The following is a 19,005-nucleotide window of genomic DNA, read 5'->3' as shown; positions in this document are numbered from 1 at the left end:
CCCTCAGCCCCCTCCCCACTGGCATAGGAGACTGCAGCGGCAGCAGCAAGCAGTCTTCCAGCGCAGCCCAGCAAACAGCAGTGTGTGCTGGGCTGCTGTGAGGTAAGAGAGAGGGTGGGGTGGTGCAGGACCCGGGCCCCTACAGCAGGCCCGGGCCCAGGTGATTAGTACCCACTCCCCCTACCTCTCAGTGCCCCTGACATTATTGCATATATATCTGCCAATGTCACATCATGGCTAGTTTATAAATAGATATATGTAAGTGGATTGTAAGAAAAGCAAGAAATAGGCATACAGTAGCTGTCTACAGTGAAATGTGCCACAGAAGACAGCTGGTTATACTTTTCAAAGCTAATATTTTAAACATATTCTGAAGACAGATATCTTATGAATACAAAGCTCCAATACGGGACTGGTGCCAGTACAGCAAAAGGCAATAGTACAACTCAGAAGAATATAAACAGCTGAAGTCAAATACAAACATATAATTCCCTTTTTAAGCCACTCACGGCCTTATACTCATGAACTAATGATTTGTTGTTGTAGTAGTAGAAAAAGTGAGATATTACACATATCCCAAATATCCAAAATAAACCTGTCCTACAGCAATGTCCCTAGAAACTATGATATGCTTGTATCTATATAGTATCTCCCTCTCTCTCTCTCTCTCTAGGGTGTGGCCTAATAAGGAAGGGAGTGGCCTCATGACACGCCCACATTTTCATCACTCTTTGGGTGTACCCAGCACTCCAGGAGATGCTGGGCTTCCCCCAGGCTCTCCCCTGCTCTAATCCAGTCTGTATTTCCCCTGGACCACCCTATACAGCCTGCATCCATTCCTGCACCCCATATATAGCCTGTATCCCCCTGCACTCCATTATATAGCCTGCATCATCCATTACCCCCTTCCCCCCCACATATGTATATACATACAGTACAACTAGTTTGGTGTCAGTCTCACATAAAAATGCCCCAAACAAGTTTAAATACATTAGACCCCTCCCCCAGTTTGACAGGCAGGTGACACTCCCACCTTGTCTCCCCCTACCCCGGAGAGTCAGGGCATGATGAGACTTCTAGTCCTCCTCCTCTATTTGGAGGATAGTTTAAGAACTGATGGACATCCAGGACATGAAACAACAACACATCCCTCATAATAGCATGCAGATGCAGTGCACAGTAGGCGCACCCAACTGACTGTCATACACTGTGCAAGTATGAAGCCGTCCTGCTGCACCCACCGCCCAGCGGCTCCTTGCTCGGCACTCTGGGACAGACGGCATGATGTCTCTCCCTACACACAGTGCGTGAGCCGGAACTCCGGAGTGATCCCTGGAGCGCAGAGAAGGAACCGCTAGTAACAACATCGCAGCTGGCGCTCCGCAAATAGAGATAAGGCATCCTGCACTGTATGCGGCAACAATGGCCGCACCACCCTAGTTATAGCCCTGATATCTGGTACAGTAAGCAGCACCCCAGAGAGTGCAGCTGTCACCCTGCTGGGGAGTACACTAAGGGAGAAATGATAAGCACTAAATGTAAGCTTAGGCTAAGTAAATATCTATTATCCGTTATTTGTAATTTGCTGCAAATTGTCCGCAGTGCCGTATAAGGGGTAGACATAAAATAAAAGCGTAACGAGTACTATTACAATACACAACACGGTAACCATAGCCAATACAGTACAGTAACATCACATGGAAAAGTGAGTGACAAGGGGGAAACAGTCAAATCTCATGGCGGACAGGAGAATTTGGCATAAGACATGGGAGACAGACAGGACAAGTATGAACAAAACTATCACGCACAGGCCCTGATTCAGAGCCGGACGCTCTGAAAGAGCGCTCGCTCTGAATCTGGGCAATTTTTTTTTTTTTAAATAAATGAAATACTTAAACAATACATGTTTTCCTTCCTGCTCTAATAGAGCAGGAAGTCCACTACTGACATCACGAGTGATGTCAGTAGAGCCGCCCACAAACGCCAGGCGTTCCTAAGGGAACGCCTGCGTTTGTGCAGCCACCCCTCCCTCCCCGCCTACAAAACGGGGCGAGCTGTCAATCAACATCGACAGCCGCCCCGTCTTGTAGTGAGCCCCGGAGCGACAGAGCTGCCGTCGCTCGCTGGGACTCGACATGCGCACGCCGGAGGTGGCGCATGCGCAGTGGGGGAACATCGACCCGCTTGTGAGCTCTATGTGCTCGCGAGCGGGTCTGAATCAGGCCCTTAGTCTTTGAAGAAGCTTTTGATCACTTAGGCTACTGTAAAGCTAATATTTTCATTTTTAGAGATATTGTGAGAAATAGTTTGTGCTGCAAGTGCTGCGCAATTGTAACTAAAGAGATTTGGGGAAGTGTGGCCCTTTTGCTGCAATGGGTGGGTGCCAGACTACTGGGTGATATACTACATGCCTAGAGGAAAGCACTGTTTAAATGGTGAGGTGCTCAAATATAAATTTTAATATTAAGCCCTGCCCTTACTATGGGACATATTTATTACAGAAATCTAAGGGCCCCATTTAACAAGAAATTTTAATACAAGCTGCATATTTTGTTTAGTATCGCAGTGATAATAACGACTGGTAATTAACATTACTTACTGCTTCAGAGTGAGTGGTCCATTGATGTCCCCCCCCCTCAGCGGCATCCTCTGACCTGTCCTGGCAGCCTATCGCTGATAGAGACGGGCTGCTGTGTCATACACACGCACGACAGTCAGCCTACACGCCATGCACATGACACTTTCACCTGGCAAGGACACTGCAAAGCCTGAAAGGTTTTGCTGAAGTCAGATAGGCTGTTGCTGGTTCCCCATTGGTATCTCTGTCACCATCTATAGGTGGCGTAAGCAATACAGTGACAATATTAGTTTACCGCTGTTAAATATTGTAACGACATAACCCCTTTAATGAGTTCTAAAGTGGTTATGTCTCGCTGTTAAATGGGGCCCTAAGTAGCTTCAGCGATATCTCTGCCGCAGTTCCTCCACTTCAAGCCACAAAATCGCCCCATAGCTGCTAAACGGTCGGATTTACCAAGCTCTGGAATGCATAGGATTCTGGGTCATGACCCCTGACTCCGCCTGATAGCACTTAGTAGCCTATGGGAAACTTTTTTGCTAATTTTAGCAGAGATTTTTAGGCAAAAATATCTGATCACATCTGAATTAAAAATGCAGATTTAGATAAAAAAAAAGGCAAATCATTGAAAAATAAAGAATGTGCTGGTGAACAGACTGACTGGAGCACACTGGTAATTGAATTAAGGCAATGCGGCACTCTGTAACCACCGGCTGCCTGACCGGCCAGGAGAAGGGTTACTTTACCAGCTTTAATACTATCTAAGGTACTGCACTCACTTTCAAAACAATACTGGCCAAGGAGAAGGAATTATACCCACTGGTCCACTTTAGTATGTATTGACGCGTTATGTTCTGTGCAATGCCTATACTTGCACTTAACACTTAGCGTCGGCCATTCATCATTATTCAGCCTGTTGGACAATTATGATTTCAGGTTTTAAAAGTGGCTGCTACGTTCAGAGTGCTCGCTGTTTACATTGCTCAGGGATCCATCCCCCCCCCCCCCCCCACAGCTACTATGATACAATATAACAAGTGGATATTTCCTTCAGAATGGATACCGTATCTTTTACAAGCCTCTAATCTATAATATTATTGTTGCAATATACTACTTAGTTTTCTTAGGATCACACCAGTGGGGGTATGTGGATTTTTTTCTAACAATGTATTGTGTACTGGCAAATTTATGAATTCAAATTATTATACATATGTATGTAAATAATAATTAAATATTTTTAAATACCAGGGCGGTCCAGTCAATTTGTTCACCAGCGAATTCTCTGGGGGTTATTTCAGCAGTGAACGCAGATTCCCGATGGTCAGGAATCTGCACAGGCGCCGGACCCGTACTGAGCATGTGCAGTACGGGTTCTGCGTGTTCGCTCGCAGAGAGGCAGCAGACTATCAGTGATTGACATTTTGCTGCCGTTTGTGGGTGGGAGGGGGCGGTGACGGCCTCCAGTTCCCAAAACGGAGGCGTGTCGCCGCTATCGGGGGGGGGGGGGAGGCCAGGATTTCCGTCGGCTGAAGGAGATTTCCTGGCCTCATTCTCTCATCTGCGGCGGCCGGCTCGCGTGGCCCCATGGGTCACTTAGCCGGCTGATGTTCCCTCAGATTATCCGATGCTGTGTTGTACAATGCAGCTCGGATAAGTAATGCATGCAGAAGGCATGATGCCCCCTGCTGCATTACCATACTTGCAAGGACGGAACAAGCAGCTTTGCAATTCCGTCCTAAGCTGAATCAGGCCCTGTGTGTGTTTTTCATATGTGGTTCAAGTGGGATTTGCAAATTGTCCCTTTATCAGAATTGCTGAAGGTGAATGAATTATTTATTTAGAGTAACCAGTTCACGAGCGCAGGGTGGTTTTCCCTTTTCTTGCTTAAATAAGACCCATAGTCAGGACTTAAGGATTGACAGGTGCTTGGTCCTGACACATTCGGTGGCAGACAGTGGGGCACAGTAAATATATAAATACTAGTATGCCCGTGGCGAACATTTCACCAATTTGAACCTAGAACATATGTACGGAAAATGCTTTGCTAGCTAATGGCTGGATCATATGTTAATACGATCGGGTAATAAAAGATGTGTGTGACACATAACCGGCTAAGCCACGCCCTTTTATGGTTTGGGGGGATTTTTCTATTGTAACATTTCACCAATTTGTAAGTGCGATTATATAATTGGCCATGGACTCTGAAAATGGACCATTTCCAGGGGGTATTGCAAGCTAAGCAACTATAAATGCAAATGATAATGAACTGTTACTCCGCCTCACTGTCTCCCAGCCTCCCGTCAATCAGCGGCTGCCGGCAGCTCTCGTGAAAAGCAGAGAAAAAAGGCGTTGCTTTCAAGGTGCAAACCCAGTGCTGATTGGCTGGGAGTTGCAAGCCTGGAATCGACGTGTTGGAGAAAGTAGGTGAGGGAAGAGCGCCCCCTACGACAGCAGCCTCACATGTTGTGCCGCGCGCCCTCCCTCATTATGTGATAGCTACGACACACAGCCAGACAGCCAATCAGGAGCCGAACTGGGCAGAAAGTAAACAGTGTCCGCACATGGCTCTGGGGTCGGGTCCATGTGAGATCACAGACCACCAGTAGTGCGCGAGAACAGCTGCCGGCAGGGGGTCACCCCTATCCTGCTTTCCCCGGGTCACATTGCCGGCTCTGTGTTCTGGTAGTTTTCTTGACATTTTGACGTTAGCTATACTAAAGCATCTTTTACAGTTGTTTTTTTTTTCATCAAATTTTATACAGTTTTATTCCAAATTCTGTAATATATTGCTGATTGAAATCCGTTGCAAACGAATCACATTATTATCTTAATTAGCTCTGGACAAAGGGACTAAGAAAATTACGTATATATATATATATATATATATATATATATATATAATATATATGTGTGTGTAGACAGTGAAATAAAGTCAGAGCGCCTTAAAGTGCCTTCTAGTGTAAATTAATTACCGGTAACTGCAAAATGAGCAATCAAAGATGTTGTGATTTAAGACTAGATACAATATACCTCTAACCGAGGCCTATGAACAAACAATAGATCTGGACCATAAATATATGGATAAAAAAAATATACACATTTAATAGTATCATAAGACATAAAAACATAGATAAAAAGAAATAAAAAAAATAAATAGCAATAATTGATGGATGAAATAGACACAATGCATATAAATAGATAGATTTAGTGCTTATCTTGTTTCATGTGTAGAGGATAGTATAATCAGGTACGGTACAGGATACCAACGCGTTTCGTCACCAGCGAACTTCTTCAAGGGGAAGGCACTTTAAGGCGCTCTGACTTGATTTCACTGTCTACACATCTTATTAGAAGATGTTAGCCACTACTTAATTTCTATCAGGTTGAGCTGACACCCCGTTGTTGTGGGGGGAGGCTATGAGACATACACACATTCTTACTTTATTCATTGTTTTGGTACATCATAAATCACTGGCGCTATAAAAACCTAATAGACACACACATACATATATATAATTATTTTTATTTGATTTTTTTCAGAGCAATCTCTAGCTCTAACTAATAGGCAGAATACCGCCAAATTTAGTAAGTAAACAAAAGAAAGATTTCCCTTGAACTTTCCATAGTGCAGGACAACGATATTGGGTGTACACACTGAAAGATATCGTTAAAGATATCGTTCAGTGACTTCATCCTGCGACATCCCTGAACAGGCACTTTCGTACGATATCGTTAGATTGGCCTGCATGGTTGCACGACAGCAAACATCGTTAACGACCAGCTGGAGCGTGCGCATCGTTGGTCGTTTGGTGCATACACACTGGACGATATTAACGATATATCGTTGAACAATATCGTTATCGTTCACTTTTATCGTCTAGTGTGTATGCCCCATAACTTTCACTTCACCAAAACTATACTGGCAGGGTCCATCTCTCTTTTTCATGTACACCTGTCTCTACAGCTGAGGCAGCCATTTTGGGGGCTGCAGCAATATTCATGAGATTGCAGCCTGTCAGTTCTCCAAGAAGTGCTCACAGCACTGATTAGCAGCCATTTTGCAGGCTGAATATTCATGAGAGCACTGCCTATCAGCAGTGATAAGCTGTGTAGGGTCAATCTAGTGAATAGCTGTGACAATGCACATGGACTGTTATTACGCTTGCTGTACTTCCATGCATTTGCATACCATGCCACTGAAATAAAATGCTACAAGTGAGAAAAGAAAACATGATGTAAATAGGTAAAATGACCAAACATTTCAGCAACATGTGGTTATTTTAAGAAATGTAAGTAGTTCTTAATGCACTATTGAATCCAAAATTAAGAATTCTTAGGGGTCTATTTACTAAGCAGTGTTAGGAGACAGAGTGAAAAGTGATAAGGTGCCAACCAATCAGCTCCCAACTGTCATTTTTCAAACACAGCCTGTGAGATGGCAGTTAGGTGCTGATTGGCTGGCACCTTATTACTTTTCACTCTGTCTCCTAACACTGCTTAGTAATAGACCCCTTAGTCACAGGTTCTGTTTAAACAAGCAGGTACCCATTCCTCAAACATCATAATTCTGCGTGTACTGCGCATAATACATAATTCAGTGCATGGGTAGTGGGCTGCACATTTTCAAAACATCTTGCTAAATAGAGGTGCATACGTGCCTATATATGTTCTGTATTGTGACACAGGACATAAAGGAAGCTCCACAGATTAAAGGTCAACTGTCAGACATTAAAGTGTCTGGATATCGCACAGAGCTCTATACCGGACTCACACTAGGGTCTCTAGACTACGCATCACTTATCTCCACTGAGCTTCATTATACCACCAATTATTTTAAAACCCTGGTGTGCATTAATAAATGTTACATTACATAAAGGGCATATGTTAGCTTAGAATAACATTGACTCTTTGAGTGCCAGTCTCTATTTACTGCTATCTGTTGCCTAGACTTGATAAAGCTTATGGGGTAAATTTACTAAAGTGAGAGTTTTTAGAAGTGGAGATGTTGCCCATAGCAACCAATCAGATTCTAGCTATTATCTTCTAGTAGGTGCTAGTTAAATGTTAAGTAGAATCTGATTGGTTGCTATGGGCAACATCTCCACTTCTAAAAACTATCACTTTAGTAGCTATACCCCATAATATAACACTGTACAAGCTTTATTTCAATTGTTTTGCTTTGGTAACCTCGGCTGCATTCTAGTTTTACCTCCAGGTAAGTAATGTTTTCATATTCTATGTAAATAATAATAAAGTACAATATTGGGCATTGCGCAATAGTACACTGATGTAACTCAATGTAATATAGCTATTTTTTAAATGATTAGTCCCATTTATATAAATGTGCCGCATTATCATAAATCTGCTGATTTTATTAAATAGATAGGATATAAAAACTTGGGGTCTACTCATTCCATAATATGAACTAGCTGCACATCTGCAGTAAACCATTCTGTAGCACTATGGCATTTTGGGTCTGATCCAGCTGCGAACGCAATAGCGATCCTTACTGTATCAGGCCCTCTGTCCACATTTCCGTGAATGAAGGTTGGAATCAGTTCAGAATACACCCATGGAGAATAGGCAGAATAACGCAAAATCTGATGTTTTGGCATATTCTGATTTGTCTGCTGTTTGTATTACATCTGGTTTTGCACACTTTTGGGTTCAAAATATTCTATACTTAGGAGTCAATCCTATTAGCCACGCAAGTAAGTGCAGCTATATGCCGCACTTACGGTACCTAAAGACTCGCTGATTTTTGTTCACAGCCCCATGGGGATGTTTTCAGAAAATCTGCGAGACTGGGGTGAGATTGGGCCACGTCGTTGCCCCCGTGCACATAATAGAATCAACCCTTAGATGTTGTCGACAGCACTGCCAGGGTTTTTTTTTTTTCACTTTTTATCTCTTTCCCTCTCTTTTCCTCCTGTCTCCCTGTTTCCTCCTCCACCTCTTTTTAGCACCCAACCTCCTACTCCATCTCCCTTCCCCCTCACTTGTCTACTTCTCTTATCAGCAACTGATTTCATTATACATGTTATCCATCACTTTTTCCCTTTTTATTTTTACTATTGGACTTTTTGGATCATTCTCGCTTATTCTCCTCTACAGAATGTTTTTCTTTCTGTATGTGGCCTAGGCATCCGTGTGTGCTTTTTTTTCCCCTTCTTCTTTACAGTTATACATTTTTGGTTTTGGATAATGTTGTGATGTTTTTATTGGGTGATTATCAGGATTCCGTGTTGTCAGTATGAGGAAATATGTGATGAATAAAGCTGGGTACACACTTAAGCGACCCTGCATTCGGCAGCATGGGCTTCGCTAATGATGTCGACTGTCGCACCTGCATGAATGGCCCCTGCTGTCGCGCCGTCGCTGCCGGCATCGGCAAGTGTGTATGCACTTGCCGATGCCGGCACCCCGCAGGGTCCAGTCGCTTACAAGGTCGGTACACACTAGACACCCAACTAGTGTGTACCGGCCTTTAGAGTGTTTACAGGACTCCTGTCTGGGAATCATTATACCATCTCTCTATGCACTGGGCATCTCCCCTGGGTTTCCATATGTGTGACACGATGATGCAAGCGTGGTAAAATAAAACATTGCTGTCCTTTTTCATTATTTTGATTTTATGTGTGTGTATTTGTATATATATTTATATCAACTTTAAATATTATTTTTTAATTTTACTTAATAATTTCATGCCCAAAGTCCTTTTGTGCTACCCGCTAGCTACTCTCTCCCCTGAGGGTAGAATCTACATCATTGTAATATTATATATCTTATCCAATCCTTTTAACAAACAATCATCTGAAAAACTGACATTAGTTAATATTTCTCATCCAGTTAATTTAAATGTCTTTGACGTGACATATGTGCTGTGCATGGTATAAATCGCCTTCTAGTCATGGTGGCAAAGACCTAGTGTGGCTAATGCTGAATCTGACATTTTTTTGTTTGTTTGAGGTCTTCAGACCTGGAGACCAAAGACGGAAGGTATACTGCCCACTTACAGGATGTAGAACCAAGAGGTTCATGCAGGTGGGACGAGTCTGAGAACCTACTCAGTCCCATTCTTGAAAGGCCCTGCAGTTCAAGGCACATGTGACATCAGGCACCAAATTACGCCTCCATCTCATTCCTGCTCAGGTAACTAAATTTGTTTCAACACAGCCAGTCCCCTCACAATAATCTGCAATGTTTGTATCCCTAGTCAGGGGTAGACCTACAGTTTCCATATTGCAGTGTACTGGTCCACCTATATCCACCAACATTTTGTGCAAACATAATAAAGTACCAGATTCCATTAAAACAAGATACCACACAAGCTTTTAAGGGTCTCAGACACATTGACAGCCACAGAACAGTCTTTTTTTTTTTTGGGGGGGGGGGGGGGATAAAGCCAGCCACTAAGCCTTAATGACAATGCACATCGTTTGTCATTTCAATGTTGACCTCCACTTGAGAGCTGAAAATAGGGGATAACATTTTATTTTTCATTTTGTAAAAGTGTAGTTTTATTCCTGGAAAGGGATTTTTTTTTTCTGTGGGGGAGGGGAGGGTAAGTAAAGTATACTAATGCAGTATACGTTCATTATTTTATGTTATGTAAGTAACACAATATCCACAAATAAGTATAGGAATGTATGTCTAGAATGTAAAAACTTATATAAAAATAATAAAAATAATGCGCCTTTTCCCCTCCTGTTTATGATTAGTGAGAAATGGAAATCACCATCTTAACAGTTTCAACAATTGAAACAAGAATACATTCAATAAGGGGTGTGCGGAGTCTGGATCCAGTTTGGTGTTCAATTAAACCCTTCAATTAATTCAGCCAACCAAACAATGACTTATCTGCATGCTGACTTCATTTCCAGGAGCTAATATTACAGAGTACATTCAGACTTAGGTCCCTCCTGCTTCATTTTAATACAAATAAGGGCTGAGATTTGGTTCAGATTCCTATAGAAAAAGCATTCCGTATGTGTCAGAATCACAGATGATAGAGTAGATGCATCCTTCCTTTACTACGCTGATTCCCAAATTGGGTGCCGTGTGGCACTTGCAGGGGTGCCCGGCACTGATAGACCAGGACTGAATAAAATAATGGTCAACGTGACAGGCAAAACCAGAGCTGGTGGCTGCCAATCATAACATATATGGACAACCAGAAGCACAACCACCACACAACTGAATCTAAGGGTGACAGATTAGCACAATTGACTTAATTTAATATTTTTCCTGGATTTTTCAATAAACAAACTTTTGTCCAAGGGGCGCCATTAACACAATGCTGACACTGTAGGGGTCAGGGAACTTTTTTACCTTTTACCCCAAAATATATTTAGATACGCCGACGTTACCCCCTTGATTTGAAAGGAAGGAAATCCTATAGTAGTGCCCCCATATAATGCCCCTGTAGTAGTGCCCCCCATAGTTATGCCCCCATAGTTATGCCCCTGTAGCAGTGCCCCCATAGTTATGCCCCTGTAGCAGTGCCCCCATAGATATGCCCCTGTAGCAGTGCCCCCATAGTTATGCCCCTGTAGCAGTGCCTCCATAGTTATGCCCCTGTAGTAGTGCCCCCATATAATGTCCCCTGTAGTAGTGCCCCCATATAATGCCCCTGTAGTAGTGCCCCCATATAATGCCCCTGTAGTTGTCCCCCCATATAATGTCCCCTGTCTTAGTGCCCCCATATAATGCCCCTGTAGTAGTGCCCCCATATAATGTCCCCTGTAGTAGTGCCCCCATATAATGCCCCTGTAGTAGTGCCCCATATAATGTCCCTGTACTAGTGCCCCCATATAATGTCCCCTGCAGTAGTGCCCCCATATAATGCCCCTGTAGTAGTGCCCCCATATAATGTCCCCTGTAGTAGTGCCCCCATATAATGCCCCTGTAGTAGTGCCCCCATATAATGTCCCCTGTAGAAGTGGCCCCATATAATGCCCCTGTAGTAGTGCCCCCATATAATGTCCCCTGTAGTAGTGCTCCCATATAATGCCCCTGTAGTAGTGCCCCCATAGTTATGTCCCTGTAGTAGTGCCGCCGCCGTCCTGTCCGCCCGGCTGCTCCTCGGAACTATGGAGGAGACGTCCCATAGTGCGCATGGAGAGAGGCGGAAGCTGGATTTCAGAAGAGATCTCCAGCCTCCGACTAACGCGGCGCTGCAGGGAAGGAGCCGGGCGCCCGCTGGTAATAACATCTCAGCGGGCGTCCGGCTTAGAGCCTCCGTGCGGCGCCAGGCTGGAGGTCACTGACGCCGGGTGCAGCGGGTGCGCCGCTGCTCCCGGCACCAGTGACCTCCATTCCTGAGGGTAATGGACGGACAGCCGGGCATGCAATGATTCATATGCATGCCCGGCTGTCCATCCATTACCCCCCGGAATTTCAGTTTTACCCCAAATGGGGTAATTTACCCCTGTTCCCCGACCACTGCTCTAGGGCGACGCGATTCAAGAAATTTTAGGAATCACTGTGTTAAACCAATATTACTGTAAATAAGAGTGACTGCTCTGCTTTTGTCTATTGTAACTTGTTTACATTTATACTACAAACAGGATATAACAGAGCAAAGGTACATTTACAGGGCTGTCATCATACATTGCCCCCCCTTACCCCTGCGATGTTAAATGAAGCAGAATGGAGCTCAGCTAGGGCTGTGATCACTTGCCAAAGACTACCGTGGCAGAGGGGTAGGTGGTAAGTTCGTGGTATAAGAGATACACAGTAATTAGCTAGACAATGTCTAGATAGACACAAGATGGTAGACAGTGAATAGTTAGACAGGGACAAAAGTTCGACAGGGACAAAAGTCAGACACACTAAAGTTAGACATGTAAAAAGGTCAACAGGTACAAAAGGTCGACATGAAAATGGTTGACAATTTTTTTTTGTGTTAGCCCTAATCTTCACCCTCACCCTAACCCTCCTCTTGGTGCCTAACCCTAACCGTGGGGGTAAGTGCCTTACCCTAACCCACCAGTAAGTGCCTAACCCTAAACCTAACCCTAAAATAAAAAATGTATCAACCATTTTTGTGTCGACAATTTTCATGTCGAACTTTTGACCCTGTCGACCTTTTTCTAACTTTAGTGTGTCTGACTTTTGTTCCTGTCAAACTTTTGTCCCTGTCTAACATGTGGTATCTATCTAGACATTGTCTAATGGTGCGTACACACTACACGATATGCTCCCTGAGTGATATCGTGTAGTGTGTCCCCGGCAGGCTGTGCTCAATGTCGTTCATGACATTGAGCACAGCCGCTGAACGATATCATTAATGATATCGTTCAGCGCCGGGCTCTCTCCCCCATTCCCTGAAATGCAGCAACCTGACGAGATCGTCAGGTTGGCCTGCATGTCAGCCCGATGAATGATAATGACGAACGACTTGCGGGAACGCGCATCGTCGTTATCGTTCATCTTTTTGGGGTTAAAAATGGACGATAAAGTGGACGACTTAACGATAACGATATCGTTATCGTTCAGTCGTCCACTTTATCGCCCAGTGTGTACGCACCTTAACTAATTACTGTCTATCTATAATCGGGACCCCAGGTGGTAAGCGGTTATAAAAGAAATTAGATTTATTTCTTACAATAAATAGAGCCCTTACTGTAAAGGTCTAATTCAGAGTCGCACCTACATCTATGTGGCTGCACTGACCTGTACAACAATAGCAATGTAAGCTTCTGTATTTCACTTTATCTACATATTTTGCAAATGGGCTTGATATCGAGAGTAACAGTTGCTTGTCTATTGCTATCCAATGACACTTAGCTGGGAATTTCCACCTTTGTGTATATCTATTTTGTGTGTATTTAAATACAGATGACCCATTGGATCTTTTTCCAATTGTCCAACCTATAATTGTGGGCTAGATACACTCTCTAACAGAGCTGGTCATTCAGACCCGTTCGCGAGCAAAGGACGCTCGCAAACGGGTCGATGTTGCCCCACTGTGCATGCGCACGACGGAGCATGCGCGAGCGTCGTGCGCATGCGCGAGACCCGGATAGAGACGAGCTCTCCGTCGCTCCGGGTCTCGCACCAAAGGGGGCGTGCTGTTGATGTTGATTGACAGCGCGCCCCCTTTGGTGGGCGTGCCGGGGGCGTGACTGCCAGACGGAGGCGTTCCCCTGGGAACGCCTACCGTCTGAGTCCGGCCCCACTGACATCATTACTGATGTCAGTGGGAGTGATTTTGGCTCTGATAGAGCCAAAATCACTCCTGGGCTTGTGGAAGCGAGACCCTACCGCAGGATCTCGTCGCAAGCCCGATGGTCGCGATGGTCTTTGACCATTGCAACCATCTTTTTGGCCGCTCGCATAAGCTGTGGGTGGTCACCCACAGCTATGCGAGCGGCCAGGAGGCCGCTCCAAATTTAGCTGGGACGGCCCTGATTCAGAGCGAGCGCTCTGGTCAGAGCGTTCAGCTCTGAATCAGGCCCAGAGTGTATCTAGCATTACCTGTAAGAGCAAAAATCATCTTATGCCTCATTTACATCTGAATGCTAGGTCCCCCTTGAGCACCCCTATCTCTCCCCTGGCTCTTCACCATGAAGCTATGGCCATTTTTCAGGTGCATTATCTTATGTCCCTATTTAAAAAATAAGGGGGGGGGGGGCGCCAATGCTCTCTCTGGCACAGGGCACCAAAGGTCTAGTTACGGCTCTGGGTTAGGGTACTTACCAGCCCCAGTCAGGATTTTCAGCATTCGGGCTTGCGGCGGCGGGATTTAATTGGACGGCTTCCTGGCCGTTGGTATTTCATACCCATACCCTTACCTTTTGTTTCCATACAGTACTCACTTCCAACCCCACAGGACAGGAGGATTTTTCCTTGTTTCAGATAGTTAGATATTTTATAAACCCTACAAGAGAGTGTATCTAGTCACTTAACCTTTATTTTTATACCTCAGCATATTACACAGCGCTTTACAGGCAATGTTCTAATCATTCACTCAAGTCCTCGCCACAGAAAGGCTTACAGCCTAAGTTCTCTTTCACACACACTAAAGGTGGCCTACTAGTATGTTTTTGGACTGTCAGAGAAAACCAGAGTACTCAGAGGAACCACAACACGGAGAGACCATATAAACTTCACACAGATAGTGCACTGGTTGGAATTGAAGCACTGATCCCAGCACTGTGAGGCATTGTTCACAGAGGTCGACCGATCCTTTACTTTATGCAAATATTTGTTAATGAAGCAGCAAAAATAAGATAGTGATGATCCCTATTACACTGGTAAGTAGCAGAACATATATGGACAAATATCACATATCTGATTTCTGGCACTTTATAGAATAATTTGCTGGAATTGACAACAGCTGTGTGTACATATTATCAATCTAAAGCACCTCTGCACAATGCATTGCATGCCTCATAAGCTTTGTGTCTAATGTATGTCTGTGTAGCTACTGGACAAGCCAAGTCAAAGAACTGGGAGACACTAATGGCTCCATCGGCATCAGTCAAATGCACCATTAATGCAAGATGGCGGGAAAATGGTAATCGGTATGAAACACCGGTGGCTGAATAGCGGCGGCGGTATTTCGGCGCCTGGCATCCCGTCCGCCGGCAATTTTACTACATCTCGGCAAAATGGCCTGATTGACACTAACTATATTTTAACAATTGTATCCCAGGTGTAGTTCAATTTCACATGTAATATTTGTCATAGCCATGTCCTAGAAAGGTAACTAATGCTTCTATTACAGGTCAATCAACCAACCTAACATTCATGTGGATGTGGTATGGAGGCAAATTATTAAACTGTATTTTATTGTGCGGTTTGCATCAGTTGTGGTCATCAGATCCTGACTGTGGGATTTATCATCCTGGCAGGGTGACACCCTGACAGGCTAATTTGTATAATTATACACCCCAATGAAGACTAGTACCAGCCCGCTCCCGCTATCCTTGGCCACCGTTGTCTACCAAGGGTAAAAGTGTCAGGTTATATTGTAATAATTCTGGCTCTTGTAGAACTATAATCACCAGCATGCACATGGGAGGTGGGGATTCAATTTTAAAGCTCCCACTGATCCATTCACACGTAAAAAATGGCCTTCCACAAGAGACAGGAGCAGGGGCGTTTTAACAGAGGAGGGGGCCCATGTGCAGCCTCCGTTTGGGTCCCTCCTCTCTGTCAGTGCAGTAGATTCTGGCTTCATGCCAGAATCTACTGCGCATGCGCGAGTCTCTGGGAAAATGGCGCATGAGCTTTTTTCCCGGGGACATCTTTTCTGCGCATGCCCGAGTCACAGGGAAATGGCGGCAGCCATTTTCCCTGTTATTATTTTCTGCCCTGCAGTGCTGGTCTGACTGCATAGCAGGAAACCGGAATATGCGGAAAGGTAAGTACAATTAACTATGGGTGCAGGGTGTGTGGTATGGGTCCCCCTGGACCCAGGGGCCCGTGTGCACCCCACACCTTGTACCCATTATCAAAGACGCCCCTGGACAGGAGGCACGTGGGTGATAACTAACGCCGGCCCGCCAAAACCATGCTTTTACATGTGAATGGAGCAGTTTATAAATGAATCTCCCAAGAACGTTACATAACAAGGTTGAAAATTGCACAAGAAGTTTGTGAAAAAAACTGTAGAAGACTGAAATTACCACTTGAAATGTGGAATTAAATCACCACCCTAGAGTATAGCCCTATGGCACTACAAGTACATGCATACTGTTGCACCCATGTGCATGTTGGTGTTTGTGGTTCTACAAGTTCCAGCATACAATAATATTTAATCTTATTGCATGAAATTGCATGAAAATCTACTATTTGATCAAAAGAAACTTTTCAGATTTCCCCCTATTGTTCCGATTCCTAAATGTAACCGCAAATAACGTATGTGATGCCAAATCCACAGAGCAGTTGACAATACATGATAATTACATGATACACTTATGTCTAATTTTTACTGTCAAATTTATAAACATTAAGTGACACATAATTATTGCTCTTCTAATATGTATCCAAAACTGATAGCACTAGCACCAGCTGTAAATCTGGGATCAGAATGTAGATATGGGTTCCACCATTGTTGTACTGTTGCAGACAAGATAAAATGACTTTACCTTCTTTATCGAAAGGTAACTCTAACACAACAGAACGCGCTGGCGCTATGTAACCAAATGAATAATATTAATAGTGCTGCATCTCATGTATAGCACTATATATATATATATATATATATATATATGTTGTAGATAAATAACAAAGTAGGGGGCACTCTATTGTGCATGAATTGTTTTATTTTAAAAGAATGAAGCATATATATATATATATATATATATATATATAAATATATATATTCCTGCGAAAACTCCTGGTAGACATCAATGGTGAAAAACAAACAGACACCACACCTGTGGATAGGTAAGATGAGTCGCTGCTAGTACTCATTGGACGCAAGCTTAGCCCTGCCAATAAGCTGCACCCATGTGCCACATTTATAAAAAACTACAGATGTATCCACATAAACCTTTTCTCAAATCACATTAAATAGCCCCGTTTGGCGCGCCATGGACTTCGCAACTGAGCCAAGCATTTTGCCAGATATATTGTTCTCAAAATAGGCGTCTTATTTGCATCACTAATGCGACAAATGTACGATGCAAGGGTACAGTGACTACTGGCGTTAGCATTTCCTGTACTTCTGTGTGCGATTAAGTCACTAATCTGGGTAAAAAGGCGAAATTTCCGATACGAGAGTCCGCGCCACATATCATTATGCTTATTCTCCAACTTTTTACCATTTCCTTTGCGACAAAAGTACTAATCTATCTTATCTTACACTTTGTACATGATGAGGGGAATTCAATTAGGCACAGGGTTTGCCGCGGAGGGAATAGCTCCAGGTTTCATGCCCAGAGCTATTCAATTCATCAGCATTTCCCCTGCAGGGTAAACCATGGGTTAATGTGCGCTCCCACAATGTATTTATTTATGCATGTATGTTTATACTCTTTGTACCATTTGTTTTTGCTCCAATGAATAAAGAATTTTAAAAAATTACAAAAATACTAACCTAGTGTGCCTGGTACACAGAGCAACTTTGTATGTGGCTATGATGCCAATAAGACGAAAAATGTAGGGAAAAAGTATGAATCGCGTCTAAGTCGTGCCAAGCATCTCGTGCCTTGGCACATAAAAGCTAGGTGAATGAGGACACGTGTATTCAGTATTTTTAGGAAGCGTTCAATTACTGTTTTATTTAGACTTTAGTTTATTTTTCATTTGCAACTTTATTTATTTTTTTAAATCAAAGCTGTACACATTGCAAATGACTTATCACCAAGTACACAAATACAATGGCATTATAGTTACTATTACATGATAAACAGGTGTATAAATTGGTCTGAATATCATATGACCAGTTCCCAGGTACCCTATTGCTTCCAAACACCAATGCACAAATGAGCAAAGTTGGGTATACAAACAACCTGCATACCCACCCTCTTGTGCCAATGGGTGGGTGGCACATGGGTGGGGGTTGCTTACCTGATAATATCATCATTGTGGCCTAGGAAGAATTTCTGGCTGTGCTCCCGGGTGTTGTAGACCACTCCAACGCCGGCCACAAAGTAGACCACCTCCTTGCCGGCTGTGTAGTACAGGTTGTTCCGGCACTGGTGCCCCCTGTACCCATATACCCACTCCAGGCGAAGCTGGCATCCAGGAGCTGTCCTGTCCGCCATGATACAACAAGGACACCACCGCTGCTGTCTGTGCAGGGGGGATAAGGAGGGAGAGAGGAAGGGTGGCACAAGGTCTTCTTCCCTGGCAGGGTGTCCTCTCCTGGGTACTGCGGGCACCTCCTCCTCCGCTAGGGAAGCCTCTGTTGTCAAGACCTGATTTCCCCCTGTACAAAGGGAAAGCTAATGGCAGCAGAGAAGCCAGCTAGTGCCACCATAATCCCCTGTCCATGCAGCTGCCAGATATCCCCAGCAAGGAGGGAAGGGATGAGAGAGCATGCATGGATTCCTTCATTGCAAAACCATGATCATGTTCCCTGTGCATGCACTGACCGTGCATGGGGGAGAGGGGGTCCTGTGCTGCAAAAGCCGGGGTCTCTGTAAGTTTATCCCACTTGCAGCTTTCCTCACAAACAGGTGGGATGGGGCGCAGCTTCCTTCTAATGGATGGTGGTGCAGGGAGGACTCCCTAAAGCTCTGCCAGGTCCAGCAGCGTGCAGCAGTGATTCTTCAATGCAGCATCTTCCATGTGTGTGCAGAATAAATCATGCCACTCAGTCAGCACCACAGGCGTGCAAACAGCGCAGGGAAGTGCTTGCAGGAAATATTAGGCGATCAGGTTGGGCTCAGTAAAAGACGTATAACTGGATATGCATAAAAGAGCTCAAACATAAATTGGTGCATGCATCCAATTGCAGCCTGCAGGAA

The 19,005-nt window shown here is 44.2% G+C and overlaps 1 protein-coding gene across 4 annotated transcripts in view; it reads right to left on the bottom strand.

Annotated features, from left to right (window-relative positions):
* Positions 1–18,300, bottom strand: part of EML6 (EMAP like 6) — a 204,348-nt gene extending 186,048 nt beyond the window's left edge. For all 4 annotated transcript variants that reach the window (XM_088478002.1, XM_088478004.1, XM_088478005.1 and 1 more), the window contains exon 1: positions 18,104–18,300. In XM_088478002.1, coding sequence (XP_088334128.1) covers positions 18,104–18,300 — 197 coding nt within the window. The remainder of the gene's footprint in view (positions 1–18,103) is intronic.
* Positions 18,301–19,005: the final 705 nt, after the last annotated feature.

The sequence above is a fragment of the Taudactylus pleione genome, unplaced genomic scaffold (assembly GCF_031769625.1).
Source record: "Taudactylus pleione unplaced genomic scaffold, aTauple2 ptg000206l, whole genome shotgun sequence".
In the NCBI taxonomy this organism is placed as follows: Eukaryota; Metazoa; Chordata; class Amphibia; order Anura; family Myobatrachidae; genus Taudactylus; species Taudactylus pleione.
This window is presented reverse-complemented; position numbering and strand designations above follow the sequence as displayed.